The following is a 25,481-nucleotide window of genomic DNA, read 5'->3' on the forward strand; positions in this document are numbered from 1 at the left end:
ACCGCCCCCAGCCCCTCTCCCCACCCTGCTGCCTGGCGCCAGTCGCTCAGAGAGCCAGCCAGCCAGCCATGACCGGAGCTCCTGTCCTAGCCCTGCTGCTGCTGGGGCAGCTTCTGACGGCCACCTCCGCACAGGTGAGCACAAGTCTGCGGGTGCCAACCGGGTCGGGGATAGGGCCGGACGTCGAACCTCACAGCCTGGTACAACTCGATTCTCCTGGGCCAAACCCTGAGTTCCACCTCCGTGGACCTTTGAGGACGTCTATGGTAGCCTCCTCGCCGCCTTCCTCCGGCGGGCAAGTTCTAGTGATGCAGCTGAACCCCATGGACACCAGGACAAGTCGACCATGATCCTGGGCTCCCACTTGTCTTCGCCCAACCGGGTCAGGCTGCTGCCGGCTCTGCCACCACGCTCAGAGCACACAATGTTGCCTTTGTTCCTGGAGACTCCCTGCGGGGCCGCGGCACAGCCACTCCTGGTGCAAGCAGGGATAAACCGTGTCTCCACGCCAGGCTCTAGCACAGGAGACTTTGGGGTTTTCTAGCGGGCAGGAAGAGGGGTCATGGGCCACTATCACAGGCCCCAGAATTACTTGGGCTGGGGAAGATGGAACAGGGGTGCTGACATGTTGGAAAGGAGGGCTACCTAATAACTTATCTTTTTGGTTTTTCGAGACAGGGTTTCTCTGTGTAGCTTTGGAGCCTGTCCTGGATCTCGCTCTGTAGACCAGGCTGGCCTCGAACTCACAGAGATCTGCTGGCCCTGCCTCCTGAGTGCTGGGATCAAAGGCGTGCGCCACCACCGCCCAGACTAATAACTTATCTTAATTTCAGAAAGTGGGACCACGGGGCCCCCCTGGTCCCCAAGGACCTCCTGGGAAGCCCGGCAAGGATGGCATCGATGTGAGTTGGGAGAGGAATGGGGAAGATGCCCTGAGACTCCTGGCCTTGTAACCACAAATGCAAGCCCCTCCTCTGAGAGCTAGGGTGAAACAGGGTATTCCCCAGTGGAGCTGAAAAGACCTTGTTCCTTTTTGGGGTAGATCTTGGGATACAGATAACAGGGTGGTTCTTGGCTAGAAATGTGGGCCTGGAGGTGTGTGTGCTCCTGTATTCTAGCGGTTACTCTGGGGACCTGGGGGTCTTGTTAGGGCTGAGAATAGAGCCAGTCTTGGATGGGGCTGGGGGACAGTTTAGCCTCAGAGATGGTGTCTTATCATCCAGTTATAGCCCAAACAATTTGGGGAGACAACTGAAATCTTGCAGCTCCCCCTCACCCCCTCCCATCATCTGAAGTGGAAACCTTCTCATAGGGTCTTCTCCAGAAAAGACAGCCTCCAGTTACTCATGTTATGCCCCTTGGGATGCCATAGAGGACTATAGGAAGCTTCACCAAGAGTGTCCTGAGTTCTTCTCAGTATCCCCAAGAGTTGTACCCAGTACCTAGTTCAGCCATAATGGTCTCAGATTCCCTTACTTCCTTCCTGATCCATCATGTTGGACCTAGGTTGCCCAGGCCCTTACCCTCTGAACCCCCACTGCTGTAGCTGAGCATCCAGGCTTTAAGGCTCCTACTTAAAATATCTTAAAGTCTCAGTTGAAAGATTCAGCCACCCTAGTAGGTATCTATGGAGGATATAGCTGCTGGGACACCTTTCTGGAAAATAGGGGAGGAACTGCCATCTCCCAAACAGATGGAGTCAAGATGCTCAGCTAGCCACAGCCACTTTCTATAAAGTTCTTGGGTCAGTGCAGAGGAGCTATATGGAGTATTTCCTGGAGGCTGTTGTGTCCCTGTGTTCCCAAGTGATCCCCAAATGCTGTGTGGCTGAGCCTACAGCTCACCCTATCCCTGCAGAGGAGAAGCCCCAGATATAGATGAGAGGGTCTGGAGACCCCCATAATGTCTCCATGGGCTAAGCTTCCAGGACTGAATTGGAGAATGGCCCAGCTCTAGGGTGGGTTTCCCATTTTCAGGGGTTACAGGTGGTCATTTTTGTTTTTGCAGGGAGAAGCTGGCCCTCCAGGTCTGCCTGGCCCTCCAGTAAGTGTCCCTGGTTGGAAAAGGGAGGCTTTTCCAGTTTGCAAGGGAGAGATGGACACAGAAAACACAAGGTCATTGATGCCCTGTCCTCACCGCTGTGGGTCTGTGTTGCCCCAGGAGAGGCCTGATGGCAGAGGCTGGATGTGGGTGGGAGGAGCGCATTTGGGACTCTGTGCTGGGTCTGGCTGGAAGCTTGTGCCAGTGTTCAGATAAACCAGAGAAGGGAGGTAGTGCAGCTCTATAGATCTCTTCCCACTGTGCCTGTGTAGGCCCCTCCCCTTGGCTGAAGATCCTGAGCCCACTGGCATTCCTGTATAGTGACCTGCTGGTCTTTTGTTGGGGAGGCTGCATCCATTTGGTGAATATCCCATAGATGCAGTGGGAGTGGGGCAGTCTTCCAGGGTCCGGCAGAGCAGCAGGGAAATGAGCCCATCACCACCACTGGGCAGTAGCCAACACGGAGAGGACTTGACTTCCTTGATGGAGGCTAGAGCTTACAGCCAGGTACTTCTTGTATAACTCTGTCCTTTCTCCTACCAGGGACCCAAAGGGACCTCTGGGAAGCCAGGGAAGCCAGGAGAGGCAGGACTGCCAGGACTGCCTGGTGTGGATGTGAGTGTGCCCTCCTACTGCATCCCTACCTCACCTCACCCCTGTCCCAGCCCAGCCAAGGGTTAGACTTTCATTGCTATTCTGCAGCTGGGCTTACTCAGGCAGGAAACCTTGTCTTGACAGAAGTTGCAGCGGTTCCCAATGGGGGTCCCTGGCCTTCATCCCAGACGCTGCCAGCTCCTGGCAGGGACAGAACCAGCTTCCAGTAGTTGGAAGTCTCATTAGCTCTTACTGACCCAAGAACAAGTACCCATTGTCAGGCTTCCTGCACCATGCTGACCACATGGGTGTTCCTCCAAGCCCCCTGATGTCTTGGTGGATAGTGGTGTACTCAAGGCCCTGGCTCTGGGACTAGCCAGGTAGGACTGGGCTGCTGGACCTATTTGTTTTGTAGCAAATTTTCCATCTACTAGCTCCACCCCCTCCTGGGTGCACCATGTACACTGGGAACCATTAAAAGTGGTCGCTGCCTCTGGATTCATAGTTAAGAAGGTTTCTGTGGTGCACACCCTCAGAATTCCAGCCCTCAGGAGGCATAGGCAGGTGGATCTCTGTGAGTTCAAGGTCAACCTGATCTACAGAGTGAGTTCCAAAACAGCCAGGGCTACACAGAAACCCTGTCTTGAAAAACCAAAAAATAATCCCAGCACTTGGGAGGCAGAGGCAGGCAGAGCCCTGTGAGTTCAAGATCAGCCTGCTTCACAGAGCGAGTTCCAGGACAGCCAGGGCTGTTGTATAGAGAAACCCTGTCTCAAAAAAACAACAAAACAAAACAAAAATGTCTGTGGCTCATTCTTCCTGGGGCATGGCATGTGCTTCTCATTTAGTGGTTTCTTGAGCCCACCCTCTACCTATCTCTCCAGGGTCTGACTGGGAGGGATGGACCCCCAGGACCCAAAGGGGCCCCTGGAGAACGGGTAAGTGTTTCAATTCTGGTGGCTGCAGTCCAGAGGTAAGGTTTCCAGGTGGTCCACAAGGCCATCAGGATGGAAGTTCTGTGGATGATGTCCATGACTGCACTAGCTGGGCCCTATCCCATTACTCCACTTCAGGGGAGGATGCTGAGTGGACAGCCCCTAGGCCCCCCTCTCGAGCAATCCCACAGCACCTGGTCAGAGTCATCTTGGCATTCAGACCACGGCAGGAAGAGCTGGTGTGGTGATGGGGGCCCAGGTGGGGATGAGCTCCAGGTGTCCCTCCTCTCAGTGTCTCTGGATCCCAGGGCCCTGGGTGAATCAATACAAGAGCAGCCACTACACATCCCCCGAGTCAGACTACCTTCACTGAATCCCCCCATTTACTAGCAAATTGGCTCTCTTTTTCTCACTGCTTCTGAGGGCAGATCGGTCCACAAGTTCTTCACCTCAGGAGAGGTGACCATGAGCACAAAACACCTCCGAGAGCAAGAGGGGTGGGTAGGACACAAGACCATAACTAGCATGGGCTACTCAGATGTGTGCGCACCTGAATGAAAGTAAGTAGCTGGTGGCCACCTGGGCTGCTACTGCTCAGCCTGGGGTGGGCTGGTGCCAGGTCATCTGGGGGACACTTTGAGTACAGTGTAAGGACCAGACTGTACCCCCTTCTTGACAAACCAGTCATTTTAGACCCAAGCTGGTGGTTCCCTGAGGTCTTAGCAACTTTTGCAAACTAATGTTGGTACAGCTTCCCGGAAGACAATCTGGGGTCCCTAACTGTGGCTCACACCTACCCTTGTGTCTTGCCCGCCTGTTGGTTCAGCCCACCCACTAGCAACTTTCTTGGCCATGCTTTTCCTCCATACTCACCCAGGTTTCCAGGAGAGCAGAACCTCGCATGGCCTCAGTTTTCCATACAGGTTTCCATCCCTGCTCCCCTCCTCGACTGAATTATGATTTAGGCTCCAGAGGGGGAAAATGAGTTTACAAAGGCCAGAGTTTCTTCACTGTGTACTCTGACCTCTATTTTCTTCTTCAGGGAAGTCTAGGACCCCCAGGGCCACCAGGACTTGGGGTAAGTACCAACCGTTCTTCCCCATGGGGTTTTGAAAACCACTATCTATTCATTGTGGGGTGGCATCCTTGGGGTCCCTTGCAGTCTGGCCTGGGGCCTGGGTTCTGGCCTGGAGGCTCTGGAGCCTTATCTAGGCTATGACCTCTGTGTTAGTGAGTGTGGGTCTCCTAAATTTGGTACCTCACTCTCCCTGGACCCCAAAATTGCCTTGGAGGTGGCAGGGCCAACCTATACTCTGATCTTATTCTTGACTTTGCAGGGCAAAGGCCTCCCTGGACCTCCTGTGAGTATTTATTGCCCCCTTGACCCCTCCCAAGAATCTAAGTTCCCAGAGCAGCCCTCACTGAAGCCCACCTTGTGTGGGATATCCCAGATCATGGCATAGTGGTCTTCTTAGGGCACCACCTGACTACTTCACACTTGGAGCCCTGACCCTCACTCAGGGTCACAGGCTGCCCATTCTCCCTCTTCTTTACTTTCTCCAGGGAGAGGCAGGAGTGAGTGGCCTCCCAGGTGGTATTGGTCTGCGAGGACCCCCGGTGAGTGACTGCTCCCTGTGTGGCCACTGCATGGATACATGTAGCCTTGGTACCCACACTTAACCAGCGGCTCCCTGTTCCTCCTCCTATTTACCTTCTCCCTGCCCCCCCATCCTCCCTGTACGCTCTCTCCTCTCTGTCCCCTTCTCCTCCCCATCCACCCTACCCCCACCCCACCCTGTACTTGGTGGGCACTGACTGAAGCCCAGGCAGAGAGGCACCCATGACTCAGGGTGACAGACAGATGGATACCAACACAGGCTTCATCCAGGGAGGATAAAGGGAGCTGTAATATCCTCTACTTTGGGTGAAGCTGGTGCCCTCACTCAGTGGGGCAGGCTCTGCTCTGAGTCATGAATCCTCTGTAGGGACCCTCTGGACTCCCAGGCCTGCCTGGCCCTCCAGGACCTCCTGGACCTCCTGTAAGTATTGAGGAGGGGTCTCTGTCAGACAGCCTAGACTGACTAGGCTGGACCCCACCTTACTCCCTGCCCAGGCTCTGTGCCACTCCCCAGAATCAGGTGGGAGACAGGGGCTGGTATAGCATTCAAGGTACTGCCCCAAGGACAGATGATTTCTATTGTTACCTACTCTGCAGATGGGTTAGCAGTGCCTTGCACTGGCTACTGGGGAGATAGGGTTGAGGATTTCAAGCCCCCTGTTAGATAAATCAAGGACAAAGTGTTTAGGGGATGGATGGACAACAACTGCTTCTTTGTATGTTCAAGGGAAACCCAGGAGTCCTCCCTGAAGGTGCTACTGATCTGCAGGTATGCTTTATGGTGATTATGGAGAGGTTATGAGGGATGTTCCTGCTTTGAAGGCGTCTCGCCTAAGGCCACTGCTGGGGGTTCCAAAACAGCATTCCTACCCATAGAGGGACCCGCTTCCCTGGCAGGAAGGCCACAGAGGGAGTTCCTTGGGGACTGAGCTCTGCAGATGGCTCCAGGCACAAGCCTGGCCTCATCTTCTCCACTCACTGTCTACACCTGTATTGTCCCACACAAAGCTACTCGTCACAGGGAAGTGACACCTAGTCAATAGAGTTCATCAGGTGACAGCTCTGCTTCCTGCAGAGACACCCCTCAGCTGCTCTCAGCCATAGGTGGTAAGTAGCCACTGCACTGGGTAACTAACGGCCTAGTCTGTTGCAGTGGGTTTCTAGTTCCTAGGAGAGGGTTTGTGTCTGGTTTCATCCCCTCTGAATGCATCTGGATGCAGATGACTGGGAGTCATCTGCCCACTGTTCTTCAACCTTACTCAACATCCCCTAGAAGGGAAAGGAGGGTTCTTCCAAATGAGGACAGTGTTGAGCCTCTGGAATGGGCTGGTGAGTAGAAGTCAGTACCACTATGTACCCGGGCTTGACCTGGCCAGTTCAGCATGAAGTGAGCTAGAAATCTTCATCAGTTTCTTGGTATCTGGCACAGGATATGCTGTCAAACCAGAGCACCGGTACTATTGGTTGAGTTCACATAGCATCCCTTGTAACAGCCACCAGGTGCTTGGTCCCATGAAGGCCCCTTTGTGGAGCCTGCAGCCAGTATGTCAATAGCTGCTTTGAGGCTGAGCCTGTCTGGAGAGTGAGGGAGGGTAACCGGCTACAATCCAGCTCTCTACACTCGCTCACCACACCTCATGCCCAGCACTCAATGGGGCCCTGTTTAGGCTTGTCCACTGTCCCCTTCGTTGGTGAAATGGTCCTTTTCAGTTCCCCCACCCCCTGCCACTGGTCTCTCTTGGTATCCTGCCCCAGTTGTCTTGGAAAGGTCTGACCCTTCTGTTTTTCAACAGTGTCCTGCCATCTGCCCTCCAGGCCCTCCTGGACCCCCAGGAATGCCAGGATTCAAGGTGAGTGGGCAGCTACAGGTGCTAGGCTGAGCACACATCTTCACTGACAGAGGCCATTGGGTCCTCTCATGCTATGGAGTTTGGGGTTTTAGAAAGTCTGAGCCTAGACTCAGCCTTGTTGGGGGGGGGGGATATAATTGCCCATCAATCATTCCATCTTCTCTACCCAAATGACACACTGGAAGCTGGTGTGACCAGGCTAGGCCTGGCCTAAGAGGTCAGAGGAGGCAGAGAGAGATGAGCTAATCCTAACCCTACTCCTCTTGGGGTCCATGGGAAGCATAGTAACAAACCTTTTTGGGCCTCAATTTCCCTCTCTGATTTGGGCCTTAGATTCTGAATGTCATGCCTGACTGAATTCATAGCCCTTGATTCTGCATAGGCAGATGGGGGGTATCCATGGGTCTAGGGTTGTGACTTCCATGTCTTTTCAGGGGCCTACTGGCTACAAAGGGGAACAAGGAGAAGTTGGCAAAGACGGTGAGAAGGTAAGAGGCTGTCCACATAGATTTACTGACCTGGAAGTGGCAGCCATCAGGCTGAGGAAGGGAGCTGGTGGCTGGTGGTCCTGAAAATTATAGGGAAGACGCTGGAACCTCTGGGTAGGTACCTGCTGCTGGTACTTCCTCAGTGGGGCCTGGCTCATCAGAACTGAGTGACCTGGAAGAGTCCTTTCATGTAAACAAACTCCTTCCTTCCCCATCTGACCTCACATGGAAGCTCCTGGCATCCTGAGAGTGTCCCTGAGGACACTTGGCTCTGGGCCTAAAGTGTTCATAGAAGCCTCTGCCACTCTGACACAGTGGCCACTGTCCCAGAAGGCCCTTGCCTGTCTTATTGCATGCTGGAAAGAGGTCTGGGATACCCTTCTGATGGCAGGAGTGGCTGAGTACAGACTGCTGGGAGTACAGTGGGCACTCCCCCACCTGACCACGAAGAAGGTGCCTAAGGAGGCATGGGGGCTTTGTGTGAACAGAGACCTCTGGTCCTGCCCAGGGAGTGGTGAAGTCACCATGATTTAGGTGGCCTTTGTCCATCTATAGGCAAGTTCCCCGCCTCACTCAACCTCCATGGCTCATCTGTAAAGTAGGAGCAGTGGCCCTGATGGCTCAGGCTCATGGGAGGGGACCAGCGGGAGATGAGAGATGCTAGAAGAGCTAGTGGAACAATGACTACTGCTTTCTCTGTTGTAGGGTAATCCTGGCCCCCCTGGGCCTCCTGGCATCCCAGGCACCGTGGGGCTACAGGTGAGGCTAGGGAGGGATCAGGGTGGTGAGGTGGAAGCCCCTTTGATGGTCACCAAGGGAAGTTAGTTTAGACTTCAGGTACAGTTAACCAGCTCTTGAGAGAGGGTCCCATCCAGGCTGACACCAAGGCTAGTGTTGTTCCCTTCAGGGGCTTCATTTGAAGTCAAGTACTTCTAGGGAAGATGGCCAAGGCCTTGGGGGACTCAGAGGCAAGGCCTATGGTGGGTGTTCAGGTAGACGTGTCGTCTGGCCCCTGTAGCTCTGGTTCTGTTCTCTCAGGGCCCACGAGGATTACAAGGACTTCCAGGGCCACTTGGGCCCCCTGGGGACCGGGTAAGTGTTGCTGGCTCCATGGAGGGCTGTGGGTCAACTGAGGTCAGTCCTGGTAGTTGAGTGCCTGGGATTGTCCCTACCCAGACTCTACTTGGGTTCAAGATGAAAGAGCCATAGCAGCCAGCATCTCAGGGCTCTTGCTGGTTGGCAGCTTGAGGCTGGGCTGGAGCCTCCTTCTGGGTATGTGTTTCTGTGGGAGGACTCAAATGTCTTCTCTCCTCTACAGGGTCCCATTGGGTTTCGGGGCCCTCCTGGGATCCCAGGAGCACCTGGGAAAGTGGTATGTATCTGTCTGGGCTGGAGGTGGACCTCACATCGACCCAGACCCTTTGGCCCTCAGCCCCACCGTCCTGCTGCTGATTCACACAAATGCTACCCTCGGTGCCACTGACTTTCCCTTAGCCCTGTCCCAGGATGAGCTGTGCGTAGATACCTGGGGTACTCAGCACACCAAGAGGTGGTGTGTCTGTGAGGTCCAGGGCACATGAGAAGTAGCATAGAGCATGTGGCTTGACAGCACAGCTGGAGTATGGGGCATCTGACCTTCATGGGAGATCTGCCTCCTTTGTTGTCTGCCTGTGAGCTGGGCGTGGGGGTGTGTCACTGTCCCATGTGACCTTCTGCAGCAACAGGCTGCCTCTGACTAGGTCTAGAGGGCTAAACCAGGCAAAAAGGGGCCTCAGCAGGGATCCACAGCTTTCCTGCCTTCTCTGTGCTGTTGACACTGTCCCTACCCCTTCATTATTTTTTTAGGGTGACAGAGGTGAAAGGGGTCCAGAAGGGTTCCGAGGCCCTAAGGGTGAGCTGGTAAGTGAGAAGGAGCTTAGTTCTCTGGACCTGTCTGTGAAAGAGCCTGATCTAATGCCTGACTGGAGTTGGGGGTGGAGGACACTTAGAGGGCCCCTGCTGGGGGCATGGGGCTCTTCATGCTATATCCTATTCTGGAAGGGGTATAATGCTAGAAATGGGGCCTGGACCTGAGGGTCCCAGCCCTTTCCCTGCCCCCAACAAACACCCAAAGCCCATATGGGAGACTCCAGAGCAGCCAGCTGTGAGAAGCTCTTGGCAGAGGCTGGGGCATGGGCCACTGAACTCAGATCCTGGCTCCAGCCCTAGGAGCTAGACAGGTAGCTTCCTCCCCCAACTTCACTAATCTCAGACTGTCCAGCTACAGACTCCATAGCGAGGCATGTGGACAGGCGCTACGTAGACACCCAGGCTCCTGAAAAGAAGGGGCTATCAACAAATATTTGCCTCTGTCGGCCTCCGAACCTCTTCTTCCCACCCAAGACCCATGGCTGAGCAGTGCTACAGTGTCCACAAATCCTAAGGGGGCCGCATGCCTCAAGAAGCCCTGGTAATGGAGCCTGTCTTCAGTGATTGGGATGAACCATGACATTTGTCTCCAGTTGATGTCCCCAAAGCTGGGCATGTGTAGCTGAGCCTGTGGGGACATAGTGAGGCAGGATGGGATATTCCTCAGGGTCCCAACTTCAGCTGTGTCCATCCCATGTTTCCTTTAGGGCAGACCTGGTCCCAAAGGAATCCCTGGAGTGGCCGGACCAGGTGGAGAACCAGTGAGTATCTCAGGTATTCGTGGCATCAAGCATGGTGCCACGACACATAAACCGCCCCAACGTTGCTCCTCCTCTTGGCTGAGCCAGTTGTAACCATTGTCCTCAGATTCTCTTCCCACAGTCCCTTCCATACACAGGGTCCTGCTTCACATAGGTCACTCACACAAGTGTGTGACCTATGATGCGTCAGGGACCCCACTCAAAAGTGCTGTACTATAAGTAGTTTATCCTGCCAGTACCTCCTTGTCATTTGAACCACGGTGGTTCAGCAATTCCCAGAAGCCCCAGAACCCAGCACTATCAGCAGCCCAGAAGCTCCCAGAAACCCACAGCAGCACCTGCCAACTGCTATAGCAGCCCCAGAAATCCATAGCCTCCCCAGAAGACCCCAATATTTCCAGCAGCCCCAACAGCTCCCAGAAACCTGCAGCAGCACCTAGCAGCTCCCAGCAGCCTGAAACACCTCCCCACAGCAGCCCACATCGCCCTTTTGCTGGAGCCTGTAGTTCTGCGGTTACCATAACCCTACAGAAACTGGTAGTCAAGGGTCAAGCTTATCTGACACCTGAGAAGGAAGGGTGGTAGAATAGGGTCAGTGAACACAGACGGGTATGCTGAGGGCCTGGGCACCCTGTCTACACACTCCCTTGCAAGGTCTCTGAGGGTAACAGATAGCCACTAGCCAGGAAAACACAGCCACTCTCAGGGACTCCAGAGACACTTTTAGTTTAGAGAGTAAGGAAGGGGTTTCTCTGAGGGACAAAGTGGTTCTCCATCTGAAGGGCCTAACACTGTCATTTGTCCTTAGGGCATGCCAGGCAAGGATGGCCAGGATGGCATACTAGGGCTTGATGGCGAGAAGGTTGGTGCCTGGCAGGATGCTTGCTGGGAGGAGGTGGGGGAGGAGTTCAGCTGCCCTAGGCCTCAGCATCATTGTTCTTCATACCCTAATGACTGTCCTTGCAGGGAGAGGCTGGTCGCAACGGTGCCCCAGGAGAGAAGGGCCCCAATGGGCTGCCGGTGAGTGCCCAAGCTAGGTATCTTAGTTGCTCTGGGATTAGCTCCTTCAGATGTCCTAGGAATGACTCTGTTGGGGTCTGGCACAGCCCTGGTGTGGGAGGACAGGGACCTACTTTAGCATATCTGTACTCTCATGTGGGGGACAAGTGCAAACGAACCTGTATTCATCCTGGATATTGTGGGGTCACCCTTGTGGGCCCTGCCTGGGAGTGCTAACAGGGGCTCTGCATCAGGCCGGGGAGGCTGTGAGAGTCCCATGTGGGTCAGCTTTACCCTTTGGGGCACATGGTCTGGCTTATGCACACGGCCTTTGCACACGCTGTGCGGCCGCACTGTGAACGGTCTTTGCATGCATGCCCCCCATGGGTTCTGCAGTCTTGGCTCTGATCCTGGCTCCCAGCTATGAACCTATTCCTAGTGCTATCCCTAATCCAAATTCCAGCCTTGACCTAGACTGTTATCTTGACTTCAACCCTGACCCTGACCCTGACCCCTGTCCTGGCAGGGGCTCCCTGGACGAGCCGGGTCCAAAGGCGAGAAAGGAGAACTGGTAAGTGGCTGCTTTCTCCCAGAGAGGGGAGGCACAGCAGGAAGTACTCTGGCGATGGATGGAGGGAACATAGCATTCTCTTGTCTCCTCACTTCTCCAGGGTAGAGCTGGGGAGCTGGGTGAGGCTGGCCCCTCTGGAGAGCCAGGTATCCCTGTGAGTATCCATAACCCTTCCCTATGTGTACATAGGAGGACGATGCCCCTCCCCCACCCCCTTTCCCTCTCTGGTAATGGAGCCTGTCTTGCCAAGGGCTCTACCCTCCAGTGTGTGTACAGGGAAACCCTGCCCTCTCTACATGTGCACAGGAGTACCTTGCTCCTTCCCCATGTGGACACAGGGACTCTGCCCTTCCCCTGTATGTATATGGAGACTCTGCCTTGTCTGTGCATGCGGGGACCTGCCCCTCCCATGGTCCATGTACACATGGGCTCTGCCCCTTTCCTGTGTATACACAGGGACTCTACTCCTCCCTCCATGCGTACACAGGGACCTTGTCCCTTCTCACATTTGTCAAAGGGGATCCTGCCCTTACCTTTTCTTCCCTTTCAGGGAGATGTTGGTGTTCCGGGGGAGCGTGGTGAGGCTGGTCACAGGGGCTCAGTGGTGAGTGGGAGGACAGCTCACCGATAATGGGCACAGAGGCATAGTTTATGGGCAAGAAGGGGTAGCACTTTGGGTATACAAATGGCCAAGTCCGTGAAACCTGGGAATGGTAGGAGATAGGGGAATCTCACCTTCTTTATCCCTCACTCTCTGGAATAATGGTGCCATGCTGGGCTACCTTAGCCTTAGATTCTTCATGCCACTGTGCAGCTGAGACCCTGGCAAGTTTAGGTGGAAATTCCCAAGCCTTGTACTATAACCTGTGGACTCAACCTTCTCTAGGGCCCTGTGGAAGGCACGGGGCATTGGTACTTGACACTGAGCCAGGCTGACAATTTGTATAGAGACTATATGTACATCCTGAGATCTGCTCCCCACACTTAATTGCCCCAGAAGGTGTCTGTGCTTGTGCCTCCAAACCTAGTAACTTAGTGACATGGCTCAAGATCATTTACTGTCCACCCAACATCCTAGGGAGGCATAACTGGGTTTCCTGGGTCACAAAGACTACTAGGGCCTCCATGGACCTCACAATATCAACTTATACCTTTGTCTTTTAGGGAGCCCTTGGCCCACAAGGTCCTCCTGGGGCCCCTGGCGTCCGTGGCTTCCAGGTGGGTAAAGGTGGAGTAAGGGTTTGAGCCAGGGCAGTGAGCCCTGGTTGACTGGGCAGAGGAAGGATCCTGGCTGGGTTCTTACAGATGCTGACTAGCTGGGATGTTATCCAATCCACAGGGCCATAAGGGCAACGTAGGAGACCCTGGCCTTCCAGGCCCCCAAGGCCTACGGGGTGATGTGGGTGACCGGGGTAAGTGTCTCTCCTGTGTCTCCCTGCTCTAACCAGTCTACATAGACCCAAATCCGCAGCAGTCCACTCCTTTCCACATGGGTGGCAGGGACAGTAGCATCAACTCTGGGAATAGGTGCCCTTGGTCCTTTTATTGCTCATTCTTTTGGTGTTCTTGGGCAAGAGGGGATCTAGAATACGCACTGCTCTATCACAAGCTCCACATGCAAGTCTAGAAGAACCAGTAACTGGGGCAAGGGTAGAGGCAGTGACTTGAGGCTCTAGGTCCTGGGCTATCTGTTGGGTATGAGCTAAGACCTGAATGACCCCAATGTTTCAAACATGTAACTTTCCAAGACTCTTTGCTGCTGGTCCTACGGCAGCCAGTGACCACAGTATTCTACAGGGCCAGGGCCTAGGGGAGTTGTGGCTTACTGAGGTCCTCACTGGTTAGTAGGTAAGACCTGGGATCTCCTGGGAGGAGGTTAGAGGTCTGGTCTAGGGCCTGGGCCAATACACTTCGGGGCTATGTGATTGCTTTCTTGGTCCTCACTGGGCAGGGACAAGCACTCTAAAGATGTGTGCATTCAGGCATTGGAGGCTCCAGGGCACCTCTACAGACCAGGGAGCCACAGAAACCACCACCACACAGCAGGGACAAGAGGTGCTTTATTAACCTCCAGGCAGGAAATTCCAAGGGTTAGGGAGCTTGCCAACAACTCCAAGGACCCAAAGTTAATGGAGGGAAAGGTGGTGGTGGCAGTGCTAGTGCCTGCTCCAGTCTCAGGCTGGGGGCGCATTTTTTCTGGCTTTCTCTTCCTTGGATAGCTCTTGCCTTTACTTTCACATTTGAATTCTTTTTAAAAAAGATTTATTTTTATTTTATGTGTATGGGTATGTTTGCTCACATGTATGTATGTGTATTGTGTGCATGCAGGAGCCCAAGGATATCAGAGGTGGCGTCTGATTCCCTGGAACTAGAGTTACAGATGTGTGCTACCTGATGTGGTTCTGGGAACTAAGCCCAGGTTCTCTATAAGAGCAGCCAGTGCTCTTAACAGCTGAGCCATTGCTCCAGGCTTCACCTTTAGATCTTGAGGAAGCCTCATACTTTTTGCCCTCTAAACATACACTTCACCATTTAAGCAAATAGCTCTGTGTGTGTGTGTGTGTGTGTGTGTGTGTGTGTGAGAGAGAGAGAGAGAGAGAGAGAGAGAGAGAGAGAGAGAGAGAGAGAGAAGAGAGAGAGAGAGAGAGAGAGAGAGAGAGAGAGAGAGAGAGAGAGAGAGAGATACAGAGATACAGAGATACCTACATAAGTCACAGACATCAATAGCTGATTTAAAGAATTCATTGTCCACTAGGAGTGACAGGCAGCTGCTGTCCTGGAAAAACTGGCCCTTAAAGGACCTGTGGGGCATGGAGGGCTGTGTGTTGCTATTATCTATAGACTTAGATTTGGCAGCTGGAGCTGGGGTCTGGTTCTGAGCCCCCTGCCATAGGAGAAATTTTTATGCCTACTCTATGTGGGATTCCTGCCTCTGCTATGCAGGGCAGTGACACCCTGTGGGGATCCCCAGGATTCCTCTAATCCAGATCCTTCTCTCTGCCCAGGGTCCAGGTGGTGCCACAGGCCCTAAAGGAGGCCAGGTAAGCAGAAGTCCCAGGCATGGTCAGGTCAGCTCTAAGCCATCTGGCTGTGGATTTACTTTCAAAACTCTTGGCAGGCTCCTCCAATTCTTTCTCTCTCCATATTGCTTCTGTTTTCTTCCATCCCTGCTTAGCACAGCCCTGGGTATCAGAAGGGACAGAGTCAGCTGCTTTACTGGGTACAGTAGTTACCTAAATGATCACTATATGGCCCTTGGATGAAAAAAACAAAACAACCTACCTCTGATTAGGGAAACTGGCTTTGTAAAAGGAGTGACGAGAAGTAAAGCCTGGGCTCTAAGGCTTGTGTTGTAAAAGCAGGATAGAGCTGTGTGGCTTCTCTCTGAAGCCCTTTCCTCCCTGAAACAGCCCATCCTTGAAGCAACTGCTTCCTCCTCTCTGGGTGTTCCAGAGCGTCTCTGTATAACACCTAGAACAACACATGGCGGTGTGCTACCTAGCAGGAAAGCCTCACTGTGCAAACAAGTGACTTCAGCTTTGTGATCCTCTTGGGCTGTGGCTTTTGGTTTCTTGTGTTGCTTTGGGAACTCCTTCAAGTACAGGATCTTGGCCTGGACTCTGGTCTCAGTCTTAGGATCAGTAGTAATAGACTAGTGGCTTCAGGTGGGCAGGAGCCAATGGTAACTCTAGCGTGTCGTCCTCAGGGCATTGCAGGTTCTGATGGTCTTCCAGGGGACAAAGGAGAGCTGGTGAGTATGTCTGAACCCCTTACTGTCAACTGAGAGCCACCTGGTCAGTTTGGGTGGGAACTGTCCTGTTGATGAGGTATCTGAAGATGGCAGGTAAGGTATGAATAGCACCCACCAAGTGCCCAGGCCTTGCTGTCCCGTTAGAGTGTATGTGGTGGGGGAGAGTGGGGTCCAGAAGACACAGGCAGGGTGATTCCCTGCTGAGGTTAGGGCTCTCCAAGAGCCTTGTTACATTCTGCCTAGGAAAGTCACCCTTGCCTGAATCAGCCACTGTTAAGGTCTGAGTGGAGAAAGCCCCACTTTCAGAGCTGGAACTTGGGCCTATTATAAAGTAGAAGCTTTCACCAGGTCACTCACAGCTCTCCTGGAGGCACCAGGAATAGAATTGCCTTGGAATTCAAATGGAAAGGCCTTTCTGGTTTCAAGGTGACCAGGGATTTCAATTCTATAGTGATGTCTTTCCTTTTTGTCCAAGTGACACAGAGGAAGCCCAGCTCTAGGGATCCTGCCTTCAGGTAGCAGCTACTGGCCACTGTGAACTTCTTAGGCCTTTCACAAATAATCCTAGTTGATTGTACTTTATTTTGGCAAATTCTTGACAGAGCCTTAGAATCAGCCCCACCTGATCACTCTTAAACTGATGGAGTGGTACGCAGTGGCTGTGCGGGACAGCCCCTGCCAGCTAGCAACCTCTGCGTGGTGCCAGCTACCATAATGGTGAGCCAGGTGGGGACCTCACCCTCTGTCCTTTCCTGCTTTAGCTGTGGACAATCAGCTCACAGTTGTGAGCACAGCCAATAGATGGGCCCAATCAGTACACTTACACACTTGGGGCCAATCATTTCTAAGGACCCAGCTAGGGAAAGGCCCAGAGTCCCAGGGAGGAGAAATTCAGCATTTATAATACTGTAGTGAAGAGACTGGGAGGAAGCAAGCCAGACAGGTGTAAGAGCAGATACCATGCAGCCACTAAAATCAAATTTCAGGGAAAGAGGTGTTAAAATAGCATCAGTAGGTGAAAGGGAAGAGCCTTGCCAGTGTGTGCATGTGGAAGAGGGGCAGCTTGAGTGTTAGCTTGAGTGCTGTCCTCCACTGATCATGTGCTAGGTCATGTTTTACAGCCACTTCCACACACCCCATAGTTAAATCATATACTTACTTCCTCTTCACAGGGTCCCAATGGTCCCGTTGGACAAAAAGGAGAGGTGAGTACCTGGCAGACAACAAATCCAAGGAGCCCACAGGCTCCCATCCACCTCTGGGTGGGTAGTTGCCCTGTAAGGTACTGCCTAGATCTGAGATCTGGTGGCCACTTACTCCTGAGGTTCAAGCCTTCCCAAGGAGGGCTCACTCTGACCCCTTCCTCTTGTTTTTCTGCAGTCTGGAAGCCGAGGGGAACTGGGCCCCAAAGGTATCCAGGGCCCCAATGGCACCAGTGGAGTCCAGGGTGTACCTGGTCCCCCAGGTCCACTGGGCCTCCAAGGCGTGCAGGGTGTCCCAGGCATCACAGGGAAGCCTGGAGTTCCGGTTCGTAACTTTTCCTTTCTCTTGTGTTGTGGGTGTTGGACTTGTACTGGGTTTGGATCATGTTTTTTTTGTGACCTATCAGTTCTTTTGGGAGTGAGGGTTACTGGTGCACTGACCCACCTGCTGATGAACCTGGGTGAATTTCAGGGCAAGGAAGCCAGTGAACAGCGCATCAGGGAGCTGTGTGGGGGGATGATCAGCGGTGAGTCTCCGGTACACCTCTCTACCCCTCACACAGCTTCTTCCCCTTGGCCTCTGTCCTCCCCACCCTGCCTGTACTCTGACTTCAAGAAGGGCTACCCCTCTTCCCAGGGCTTACCACAATGCAGGGTACTCAGAGAAGCCCCAACTAACTATTGAGTGCAACTGTTACAAGTAAGAAGTTGGGTGGTGGTGGCGCACACCTTTAATCCCAGCACTTGGGAGGCAGAGGCAGGCAGATCTCTGAGTTCAAGGCCAGCCTAGTCTAAGAGTGTTCAAGTACAGCCAGGGGCATAAGGGAAACTCTGTCTCAAAAAACAAAAAACAAAAAACAATTAGAAGGAAGAAACAAACCACTGTGCCCTTTGGCTGGGAGGGATGCTTCCTTCCCTGAGTGACTTTGAACTTCTCATCTAGCATGTGAGGTGTTCTGAGAGAAGGGAGACTCTCATTTCCCCTGGCATACCCTAGAGCAGTTAATAACCATTTTTGGTCAGTAATTGAAAATTCCCTTCTGAAAAATAGCTGGCTATGTTATACTTTGCATGAAAATATTTTGATAATCCTCTCTGAAGTACATACTTGGCACCCTGTTTTCCAAAAGAGCAAATCGCACAGTTGGCTGCACACCTGAGGAAGCCCTTAGCACCAGGCTCCATTGGCAGGCCTGGTCCAGCTGGCCCCCCAGGACCCCCAGGCCCTCCAGGATCCATTGGCCATCCTGGTGCTCGGGGTCCCCCTGGATATCGAGGTCCCACTGGGGAGCTGGGAGATCCTGGACCTAGAGGTAAGTAGTTGACCCGAGCAAGACATGGTCATGCCACTGTGATGGCACTGTCTCAGCCACATGAGGAAACTCTCACTTCCTACAGCGCTGAACAGCATAGTCCTGCCCTCCCATGCTGAGATGTCTTCCTCCTGAGGTCCAGGGAGGAGAGCACTCAAGGGATATTCAGGTCCACATCACCTGAATGAGAGATTGCCATTTCTGCCCTTGATTGGCCTCATGGTCATGAGACCTGAGAGCAACACACATTTAGGATGGCCTAGTGTCCCCCTGTCCTACTGTCTACATAGCTCACCTAGAAATGCTATAAAGATGCAATCAACAACCTGGCTATACCATATACACAGCAGGCCTCATTCAGGGAGACTCTGAGAGGGCTGGGTCTTTGTGCTTCTGAGGGTACCACAGGTAATTTCTTACCATTCTATAGGAAGCACAGTAATCTGAAATGTGATATTTTCCCCAAATACCACCAGGACAAAATTTGTTGGAGATGTGAGCAATAAATAATAGGAACCCATTTTCACTCAAGAGCTCAGACTTTAATGAGGACTGGTAGTATATGACAATGTCAGTTGCAAAAGTTAAAAACAACTCATTCAAACCGTATTTAAGATGATATAAATCAAGGAGCCTTTGAAAGGGAGAGACAGGCCAGACCTCACAACTTGTCTGTTGGTGTCACAGCTACCAGCACATACTGTGGACAGCTTGCTTGAAGAAAGCTGGGGTATCAGAGACAAGCTGGGGGTTCTCATGACACACTGAACTGATGGACACTAGCCTTTCCCAAAAACCTTTGCAATTTGTGTATTTTAAAATGCAGACCTCTCAAGCCTCATGTCACCCTGGTGACAAATTTGAAGCCCCTGATTCCACCTAGTTCTGATTGATTGGCCAAGAGCTTCCTGCTCCCCAAAAGTAGCTTAAGAAAATAATCTGTATGGGATTATTCTCTGAGTCCCTTGTCTTCTCCAAGGTTACATATAAAACTTTGGTAGGTTGATAGACTCGGTATAATTTGCATATCATTTTTTTTTTACCTGTTTTTAAAATCCTTAGAGATTGAGGAATTTCAACACTGGAGAGCAAACATGGAGAATTCATCTCTTCTGAGTGTAGTGTCTGTCCCAAATCAACTTTCAAATGACTGTTTTCTTGGTCATTTCTCCAGAGTGTGGTCTTCTCAGGCAGTCTGTGCCATCTGTGACTGCCATCTTTAAAAACATATAGGATTTCCTCCAAACGGGTATTTGAATTCCTTCTAGACTGAAAATAAAATTTAGAGCATTATGTGCCTGTATAGATGATCTGAGAAAAACAGTTGGACACTAAAGGCCATGACAGAGACACCCAAGGTCTCAGGAAGCCTGCTGGGATGGCAACACAAACCTGATTTCTGTTTGAAAGTGGATATGCCACATTGTCCACTTTGTGTGAGGTACTCGGCACTTTTAATTTTGAGTGTGCATCAGGATGCCACGAGCCCACTGTAGAGAATGTACATATCTGATTAGGCCTTCTCAGACATCAAGCTCAGGCCATGGTCATTGCTGCATCTGTTCTCCCTTCCCTGAAAGCACAATGCTGCGTCCTCTGTTGAGGTTCACCACATGGAACCAGTGGGTGTCTGAAGGCATTAAACCCCCAATAGTGGGGCAGCCTCTGCAGACCAATGGCAGCTGCAGACCACAGCACCAATCCTAACAGCAGTAGTGTAAAACAGGCCAGCAAGCAGCAATAGCCTTAGACTTGCACCACGATCACATCCGCACATGTGTCTGGTGCTCTAGAATTCAAGCCAGAAGACCAGTGCTGCTGTATCTGTGCCACTGGAAGTTGTTTGCTGTTTACTTTTGTTGTTCTTGAGGTGCTGGGAATTTAATATAGGGCCTTGTGCATGCTGGGTAAGTGATCTATTATGGCACTGTTGCCCCAGCCCTGTGTAACCATGACCAGACCAAAATAGAGAAGAAAGCTTTGAAGAACACTTAGGGGATATTTTAAAACATTCTAACGCCAGATGTGATCCCAGCAATTGAAAAAATGAGGCAGGAGGATCACTGTGAGTTGGAAGCCAGCAAGGGCTGCAGAGTGAGCTCCAGGCCTGGATCACAGACTAAAACCTTGTCTCAATTAAAATAAAACAAAAACAAAGTATCCTTTGATAAGCTGTGGGTCAAAACTCATATTGAAAACATGAACATCAAATAACACAATTGTTTCAGAGGCATACATTTTTCAAACAAAAGTAAAATTTCATCAGTGATTTTGGAGGTAAGGGTGGTGGTGTCAGCTGCTGTGATGGGGATGTAGGTGTGCTACTCTGGTCAGACTTCTGCTAAGCTGCACCTTGGTGAACAGCTTCGCTTCAGGAAATACTTAAAAGCAGCCAGCTCTGTGGAAACAAGATAGAAAAGGCCATCATTGTGGATGGGCAGCCATTCTGACATGTCTATGTCTTTCCTCACTGCAGGAAGCCAGGGTGACAGAGGAGACAAGGGTACAGCAGGTGCAGGAGTGGATGGACCTGCTGGGGACCAGGGGCCCCAAGGTAGGCCACTGTCCTCACACAGCTCTTCTTGGGGAGGGCTGGAAATGTTTTTCACTTGGTAAAGCATTAAGGACCTGGTTAGGAACTGCTTTTATAATCTCTTCGGTATATAGAAATAATGGATAATCAGTAATAAATAATCAGTGATTACTAATTTTTCTGTATCTAATTTTAGCTAAGTAGGTTTGGTTAATTTCTGTTTTACTAAATATACTATTCCAGAAAATTATCTCCCTCTCTTCGTTTTGTTTTTGTTTTTTCGAGACAGGGTTTCTCTGTGTAACATCCCTAGCTGTCCTGGAACTCACTCTGTAGACCAGGCTGGCCTCAACCTCACAGAGATCCACCTGCCTCTGCCTCCCAAGTGCTGGGATTAAAGGCGTGTGCCACCACTGCCCAACTAATTATCTCTCTTAGTTGACTACATTTACATTGAATGATTTTTTTTCTTTTTACTCTGTATGTGTGCATGTGCCTACACATGTACTACAACACACATGTGGATGTGGATGTTTGTTTGAATTTTTCTTTTACTCTTTTGGGGGCCCACCACCCAGCTCCCAAATAAATCACATGTGGAGGCTTATTATTAATTACGAATTTCCGGCCTTAGCTTGGCTTGCTTCTTTCCAGTTTTTCTTAACTTTAACCCATCTGTCTTTTGCCTCTGGACTTTTGCCTTTCTCTATTTTTGTATTCCTTTCTCTCTTACCCCATGACTGGCTGTGTAGCTGGGTGTCTGGCCCCTGATGTCCTCTTCCTTCTCTTGCTCCTAGATCTCCCCTCTCCCAGATTTCTCCTTCTGTTAATTCTCTCTGCTTGCCAGCCCTGCCTATCCTTTCTCCTGCCTTACTATTGGCCATTCAGCTCTTTATTAGACCATCAGGTGTTTTAGACAGGCACAGTAACACAGCTTCACAGAGTTAAACAAATGCAACATAAACAAAAGTAACACACCTTAAAATAATATTCCCCAACATTTCCCCCCCTTTTTTCCAAACAAAAATGAAAGGTAAGACTGTATACAATAAGAACAATTATCAAGTAAGGATTACATTCACAATGTGCTGAATTCCAATTCATTTGTGTCTGGTAAATTTAAAGAAAATACTCCATAATCTATCCTATCTTAGTGAATCCCAAATTTTATACCTAATTTACTCCCTATCATATCCAAGGAAAACTGCAACTATAACTATATAGTCTTCAAATCCATCAAAGGCCCCAGATGGATATATTATTATTTAAGTAAACAAAAAGTGTATTGCAAACAACTTCCAAAAACTCTAGAAGTGACAAAGACATCTTACTGCCTGGATGGTCACCCAAAGTTCCTCTGCAATGTTGAGGCATCCATCTTCAGCCTACAGGCCCATAGTATCTGACAGACTTTTCAATGAAGCAGGAAATTTGAAAGACTGTCCTGCCTACATTGGCAAAATTTGTCAGTCACTTTCCTCTGTGGCCTGCAGGATGTCTGGCAGTTTCTTCTGTGAAGCAGGAACCCTGAAGGACCATCCCACCTTGTTTTGGCAAAGTTCAGTGGTCATTTTCCTGTGGGTTCTGCATGTCCAGTTTATACAACATACTGCCAAGCAGTCCAGGCAAGAGCAGCTTTTTGCCCAATTTGCCTTGCCACATTGAAAGCAAACTCCATCAGGAATTTCTTTGATGTCCATCATCTCTGAAGTAAGTTGGTACTGCCAGGAGCAGATGTGTCTCATTGTCATGGAAAGCCCTAAGTTAAAAAAAATTTAAATACCATATTCTCTAGGTCTTTGAAAGTTTGAAGACTATCTATCTATCTAAAATAGATCTCTGTATGATCTGGAAAGCATACCTAACATATCTACAATTTTGATTGTTACTAACCTATGTTACTGATTATCCTATATAGTTTATAATAATAGCTTTAAAAAACTACATTTCCAAATGAACTGCATAGGCACAATGCCTCAAACAAAAATAGAAACATCCATACAGTGTTGTAACAAAAATAACCTTAAATTTTTATCAATATATAAAAATCCTTTAAACAAGAGTAGAAATATATATACAGTGTATCAATATCCTATATTCCCCTAATGATAACAAACATCCATAACCCACCAAATAACCAAAAACCACCCACACCCCCCAGCTCTTGGGAATGTGGACATAGTTTTCTCTCAACTGCTTCCTGCTGGCTATGGGTGATGGCATCTTTAGGGGTCCCTGCGAAAATTTTAGATAATGACCAAGTCCTGGGAAAACCAGAAGTAACCTTTGTTGATAGTTATCACCTGTCAAGATTCAGGATCAAACCTGATCCATATTATTCCTGAAGGAATCCACAACCTCTCGTCTCCTGTGGGACCAAAACTCCAAAGCATTTTTGACTTCCATTTGACAAATAAATTTTTTGACTTTTTAAAAGTTAAGGCATTCCTAAAGTATCTAGACTGGTTTATTTCATCAGTCCCTCTTCCAATCCCATGTCTCTTAGCAGCTGTTGTTTGATTATTAACAATCAAAAAATTCAAAATAACACAATAGAATACAGGATCCAGACTCCTTGTGTGTTTCCCATCTTATGTGGCTTTTTTATTTTATATTACTTTTACTCTCTCTTTAAAGACTTTATTTTTAAACTATTTCTTTCTATGACTGTCTATACCCATATTCTTTCTTTTTTTTAATTATTTAATTTTATTTCATGTACATTGGTGTCTTGCCTGCAGGTATGTCTGTATGAGGGCATCAGATCCCCTGGAACAGAAGTTACAGACAGCTGTGAGCTGCCATGTGGGTGCTGGGAATTGAACTCAGCTCCTCAGGAAGAGCAGCCAGTGCTCTTAACGGCTGAGCCATTTCTCCAGCCCCATATTCTTTCTTTCTTAAGCCTACCCACATTGTAAAACACAGAAACCTGTTTAGAGTTTTTTTCCATCTGGACTCTTTTACTGTGTATCTTTTAGCCTTTTTTGACTGTGTGAGCAAACCTTTAAATTGCTAACAGACACCTGGATCCTCTGCATGACTCTCTTGGCTTCTCAGGTAGTGAAAGCCAAGTCTAAAGCTCACATCCTGGTCAGAGGTTCATGACCAAGAACTGCATTCAACCTTCTTAGAGTTCTAGAATGCCGATGTTTGCACTGTGGCGGGCATTTTTTAACTGGTTTTTTTTTTTTTTTTTTTTTGGTTTTTCAAGACAGGGTTTCTCTGTGTAGCTTTGCGCCTTTCCTGGAACTCACTTGGTAGCCCAGGCTGGCCTCGAACTCACAGAGATCCGCCTGGCTCTGCCTCCCAAGTGCTGGGATTAAAGGCGTGCGCCACCACCGCCCGGCTATTTTAACTGATTTTTTACTTAGTTTTTTTTGTTCCTACTTAACATACTAGCTGCTCAAGAGCTCACTGTCTGGCAGAAACTACCTGGCAAAAATTCTTAAAGGAGCCATACTTTTTTAAGCTTTCTTGGGCTCTATGGAAATTTGAGTCCCAGGTTGGGTGCCAAAATGTTGTTGGATTTTCTTTTACTCTTTTGGGGGACCCACCACCCAGCTCCCAAATAAATCACAAGTGGTGGCTTATTCTTTATAAATTATAAATGCCTGGCCTTAGCTTGGCTTGCTTCTTTCCAGCTTTTCTTAACTTTAACCCATCTGTCCTTTGCCTCTGGACTTTTGCCTTTCTCTATTTTTGTATTCCTTTCTCTCTTACCCCATGACTGGCTGTGTAGCTGGGTGTCTGGCCCCTGATGTCCTCCTCCTTCTCTCGCTCCTAGATCTCCCCTCTCCCAGATTTCTCCTTCTGTTAATTCTCTCTGCTTGCCAGCCCTGCCTATCCTTGCTCCTGACTTGCTATTGGCCATTCAGCTCTTTATTAGACCATCAGGTGTTTTAGACAGGCACAGTAACACAATTTCACAGAGTTAAACAAATGCAACATAAACAAAAGTAACACACCTTAAAATAATATTCTACAACAGATGTCAAACAACTTTGTGGAGTCAGTTTTCCTCTACTTTTAAATGAGTTTTGGACATTAAATTCAAGTTACTGGCTTCATAGGCAAATACTTCTACCTGCCTGCCATGCTTCAGTGTCTTAACATAAAAAAACTGAATGCTGGGGGGTGTGGTGGCATACTTGTGATCTCAGCACCCTGGAGGCTGAAGTGGGAGGATGAATTCATACCATCTGCAGTCCTCCTGAGGAATTTTATCTGCAACTATGTATCCCAGGGAGTGCTCCTCTCTGGGTTCCTCTAGCCATATATATGTGCTTGGGTGACCCTCCCTGCCTCCTCTGTGAGGCACAGCCCCTCTCCTTTGTAAGATGCCCCCACCTCATAAGGCTCATTACCCTCCTCCATGAGGTACAGCCCCTCTCCCTGAGGTACAACCTCCCTTCTCTTTGTAGCACCCCTGCCACAACTGTTCATTTGCCGTCCTATCCTGTTGGCAACTCCAGGCTACAATTCCACCTATGTTGCCTTAAGCTGCCACTCCCAACTGTGCCCTCACATTTGGGTCACATCATGTTGGTAAATGGCTATGGCCTACCACCCCTAGCGAAAGCTCCCCAACTTCCTCCCAGGCTGCCTGCCAACCTCAAATATGCTTTTTTATTTTTAAGGTTTATTTATGTATTTTATGTACAGAAGTGTTGTTGTCTGCATGTACAGCTTCATACCAGGAAAGGGCATCAAATTCCATGAGACTACAGTTATAGACAGTTGTGAGCTATCATGTGGTTGCTGGGATTTGAATTCAGGACCTCAGGAAGAAGAGCCAGTGATTTTTAACTGCTGAGCCGTCTCTCCAGCCCCTCCAAATATGCTCTTGACATGCACCCCACAAGCCTTCTGGGACCAGAATGCACTGTGTCTTCAGGACACGAGACTATCTGGCTAGCTG

The 25,481-nt window shown here is 50.1% G+C and overlaps 1 protein-coding gene across 1 annotated transcript in view; it reads left to right on the plus strand.

Annotated features, from left to right (window-relative positions):
• The window catches only part of Col9a3 (collagen type IX alpha 3 chain), a 26,403-nt gene continuing 922 nt past the window's right edge, over window positions 1–25,481 (plus strand). Inside the window, exons 1-31 of the mRNA XM_052722665.1 lie at window positions 1–134; window positions 834–902; window positions 2,008–2,043; window positions 2,584–2,655; window positions 3,519–3,572; window positions 4,612–4,647; window positions 4,907–4,930; window positions 5,133–5,186; window positions 5,555–5,608; window positions 5,915–5,956; window positions 6,981–7,037; window positions 7,472–7,525; window positions 8,231–8,284; window positions 8,564–8,617; window positions 8,844–8,897; window positions 9,371–9,424; window positions 10,141–10,194; window positions 11,003–11,056; window positions 11,161–11,214; window positions 11,720–11,764; window positions 11,865–11,918; window positions 12,315–12,368; window positions 12,929–12,982; window positions 13,104–13,193; window positions 14,770–14,805; window positions 15,471–15,515; window positions 16,688–16,720; window positions 16,896–17,042; window positions 17,190–17,244; window positions 17,848–18,030; window positions 20,507–20,584. Of these exons, the coding sequence (XP_052578625.1) occupies window positions 69–134; window positions 834–902; window positions 2,008–2,043; window positions 2,584–2,655; window positions 3,519–3,572; window positions 4,612–4,647; window positions 4,907–4,930; window positions 5,133–5,186; window positions 5,555–5,608; window positions 5,915–5,956; window positions 6,981–7,037; window positions 7,472–7,525; window positions 8,231–8,284; window positions 8,564–8,617; window positions 8,844–8,897; window positions 9,371–9,424; window positions 10,141–10,194; window positions 11,003–11,056; window positions 11,161–11,214; window positions 11,720–11,764; window positions 11,865–11,918; window positions 12,315–12,368; window positions 12,929–12,982; window positions 13,104–13,193; window positions 14,770–14,805; window positions 15,471–15,515; window positions 16,688–16,720; window positions 16,896–17,042; window positions 17,190–17,244; window positions 17,848–18,030; window positions 20,507–20,584 (1,870 nt within the window). The 5' untranslated portion in view covers window positions 1–68. The remainder of the gene's footprint in view (window positions 135–833; window positions 903–2,007; window positions 2,044–2,583; window positions 2,656–3,518; window positions 3,573–4,611; window positions 4,648–4,906; window positions 4,931–5,132; window positions 5,187–5,554; window positions 5,609–5,914; window positions 5,957–6,980; window positions 7,038–7,471; window positions 7,526–8,230; window positions 8,285–8,563; window positions 8,618–8,843; window positions 8,898–9,370; window positions 9,425–10,140; window positions 10,195–11,002; window positions 11,057–11,160; window positions 11,215–11,719; window positions 11,765–11,864; window positions 11,919–12,314; window positions 12,369–12,928; window positions 12,983–13,103; window positions 13,194–14,769; window positions 14,806–15,470; window positions 15,516–16,687; window positions 16,721–16,895; window positions 17,043–17,189; window positions 17,245–17,847; window positions 18,031–20,506; window positions 20,585–25,481) is intronic.

The sequence above is a fragment of the Peromyscus californicus genome, unplaced genomic scaffold (assembly GCF_007827085.1).
Source record: "Peromyscus californicus insignis strain IS unplaced genomic scaffold, ASM782708v3 Scaffold_7__1_contigs__length_154581171, whole genome shotgun sequence".
Taxonomy (NCBI): domain Eukaryota; kingdom Metazoa; phylum Chordata; class Mammalia; order Rodentia; family Cricetidae; genus Peromyscus; species Peromyscus californicus.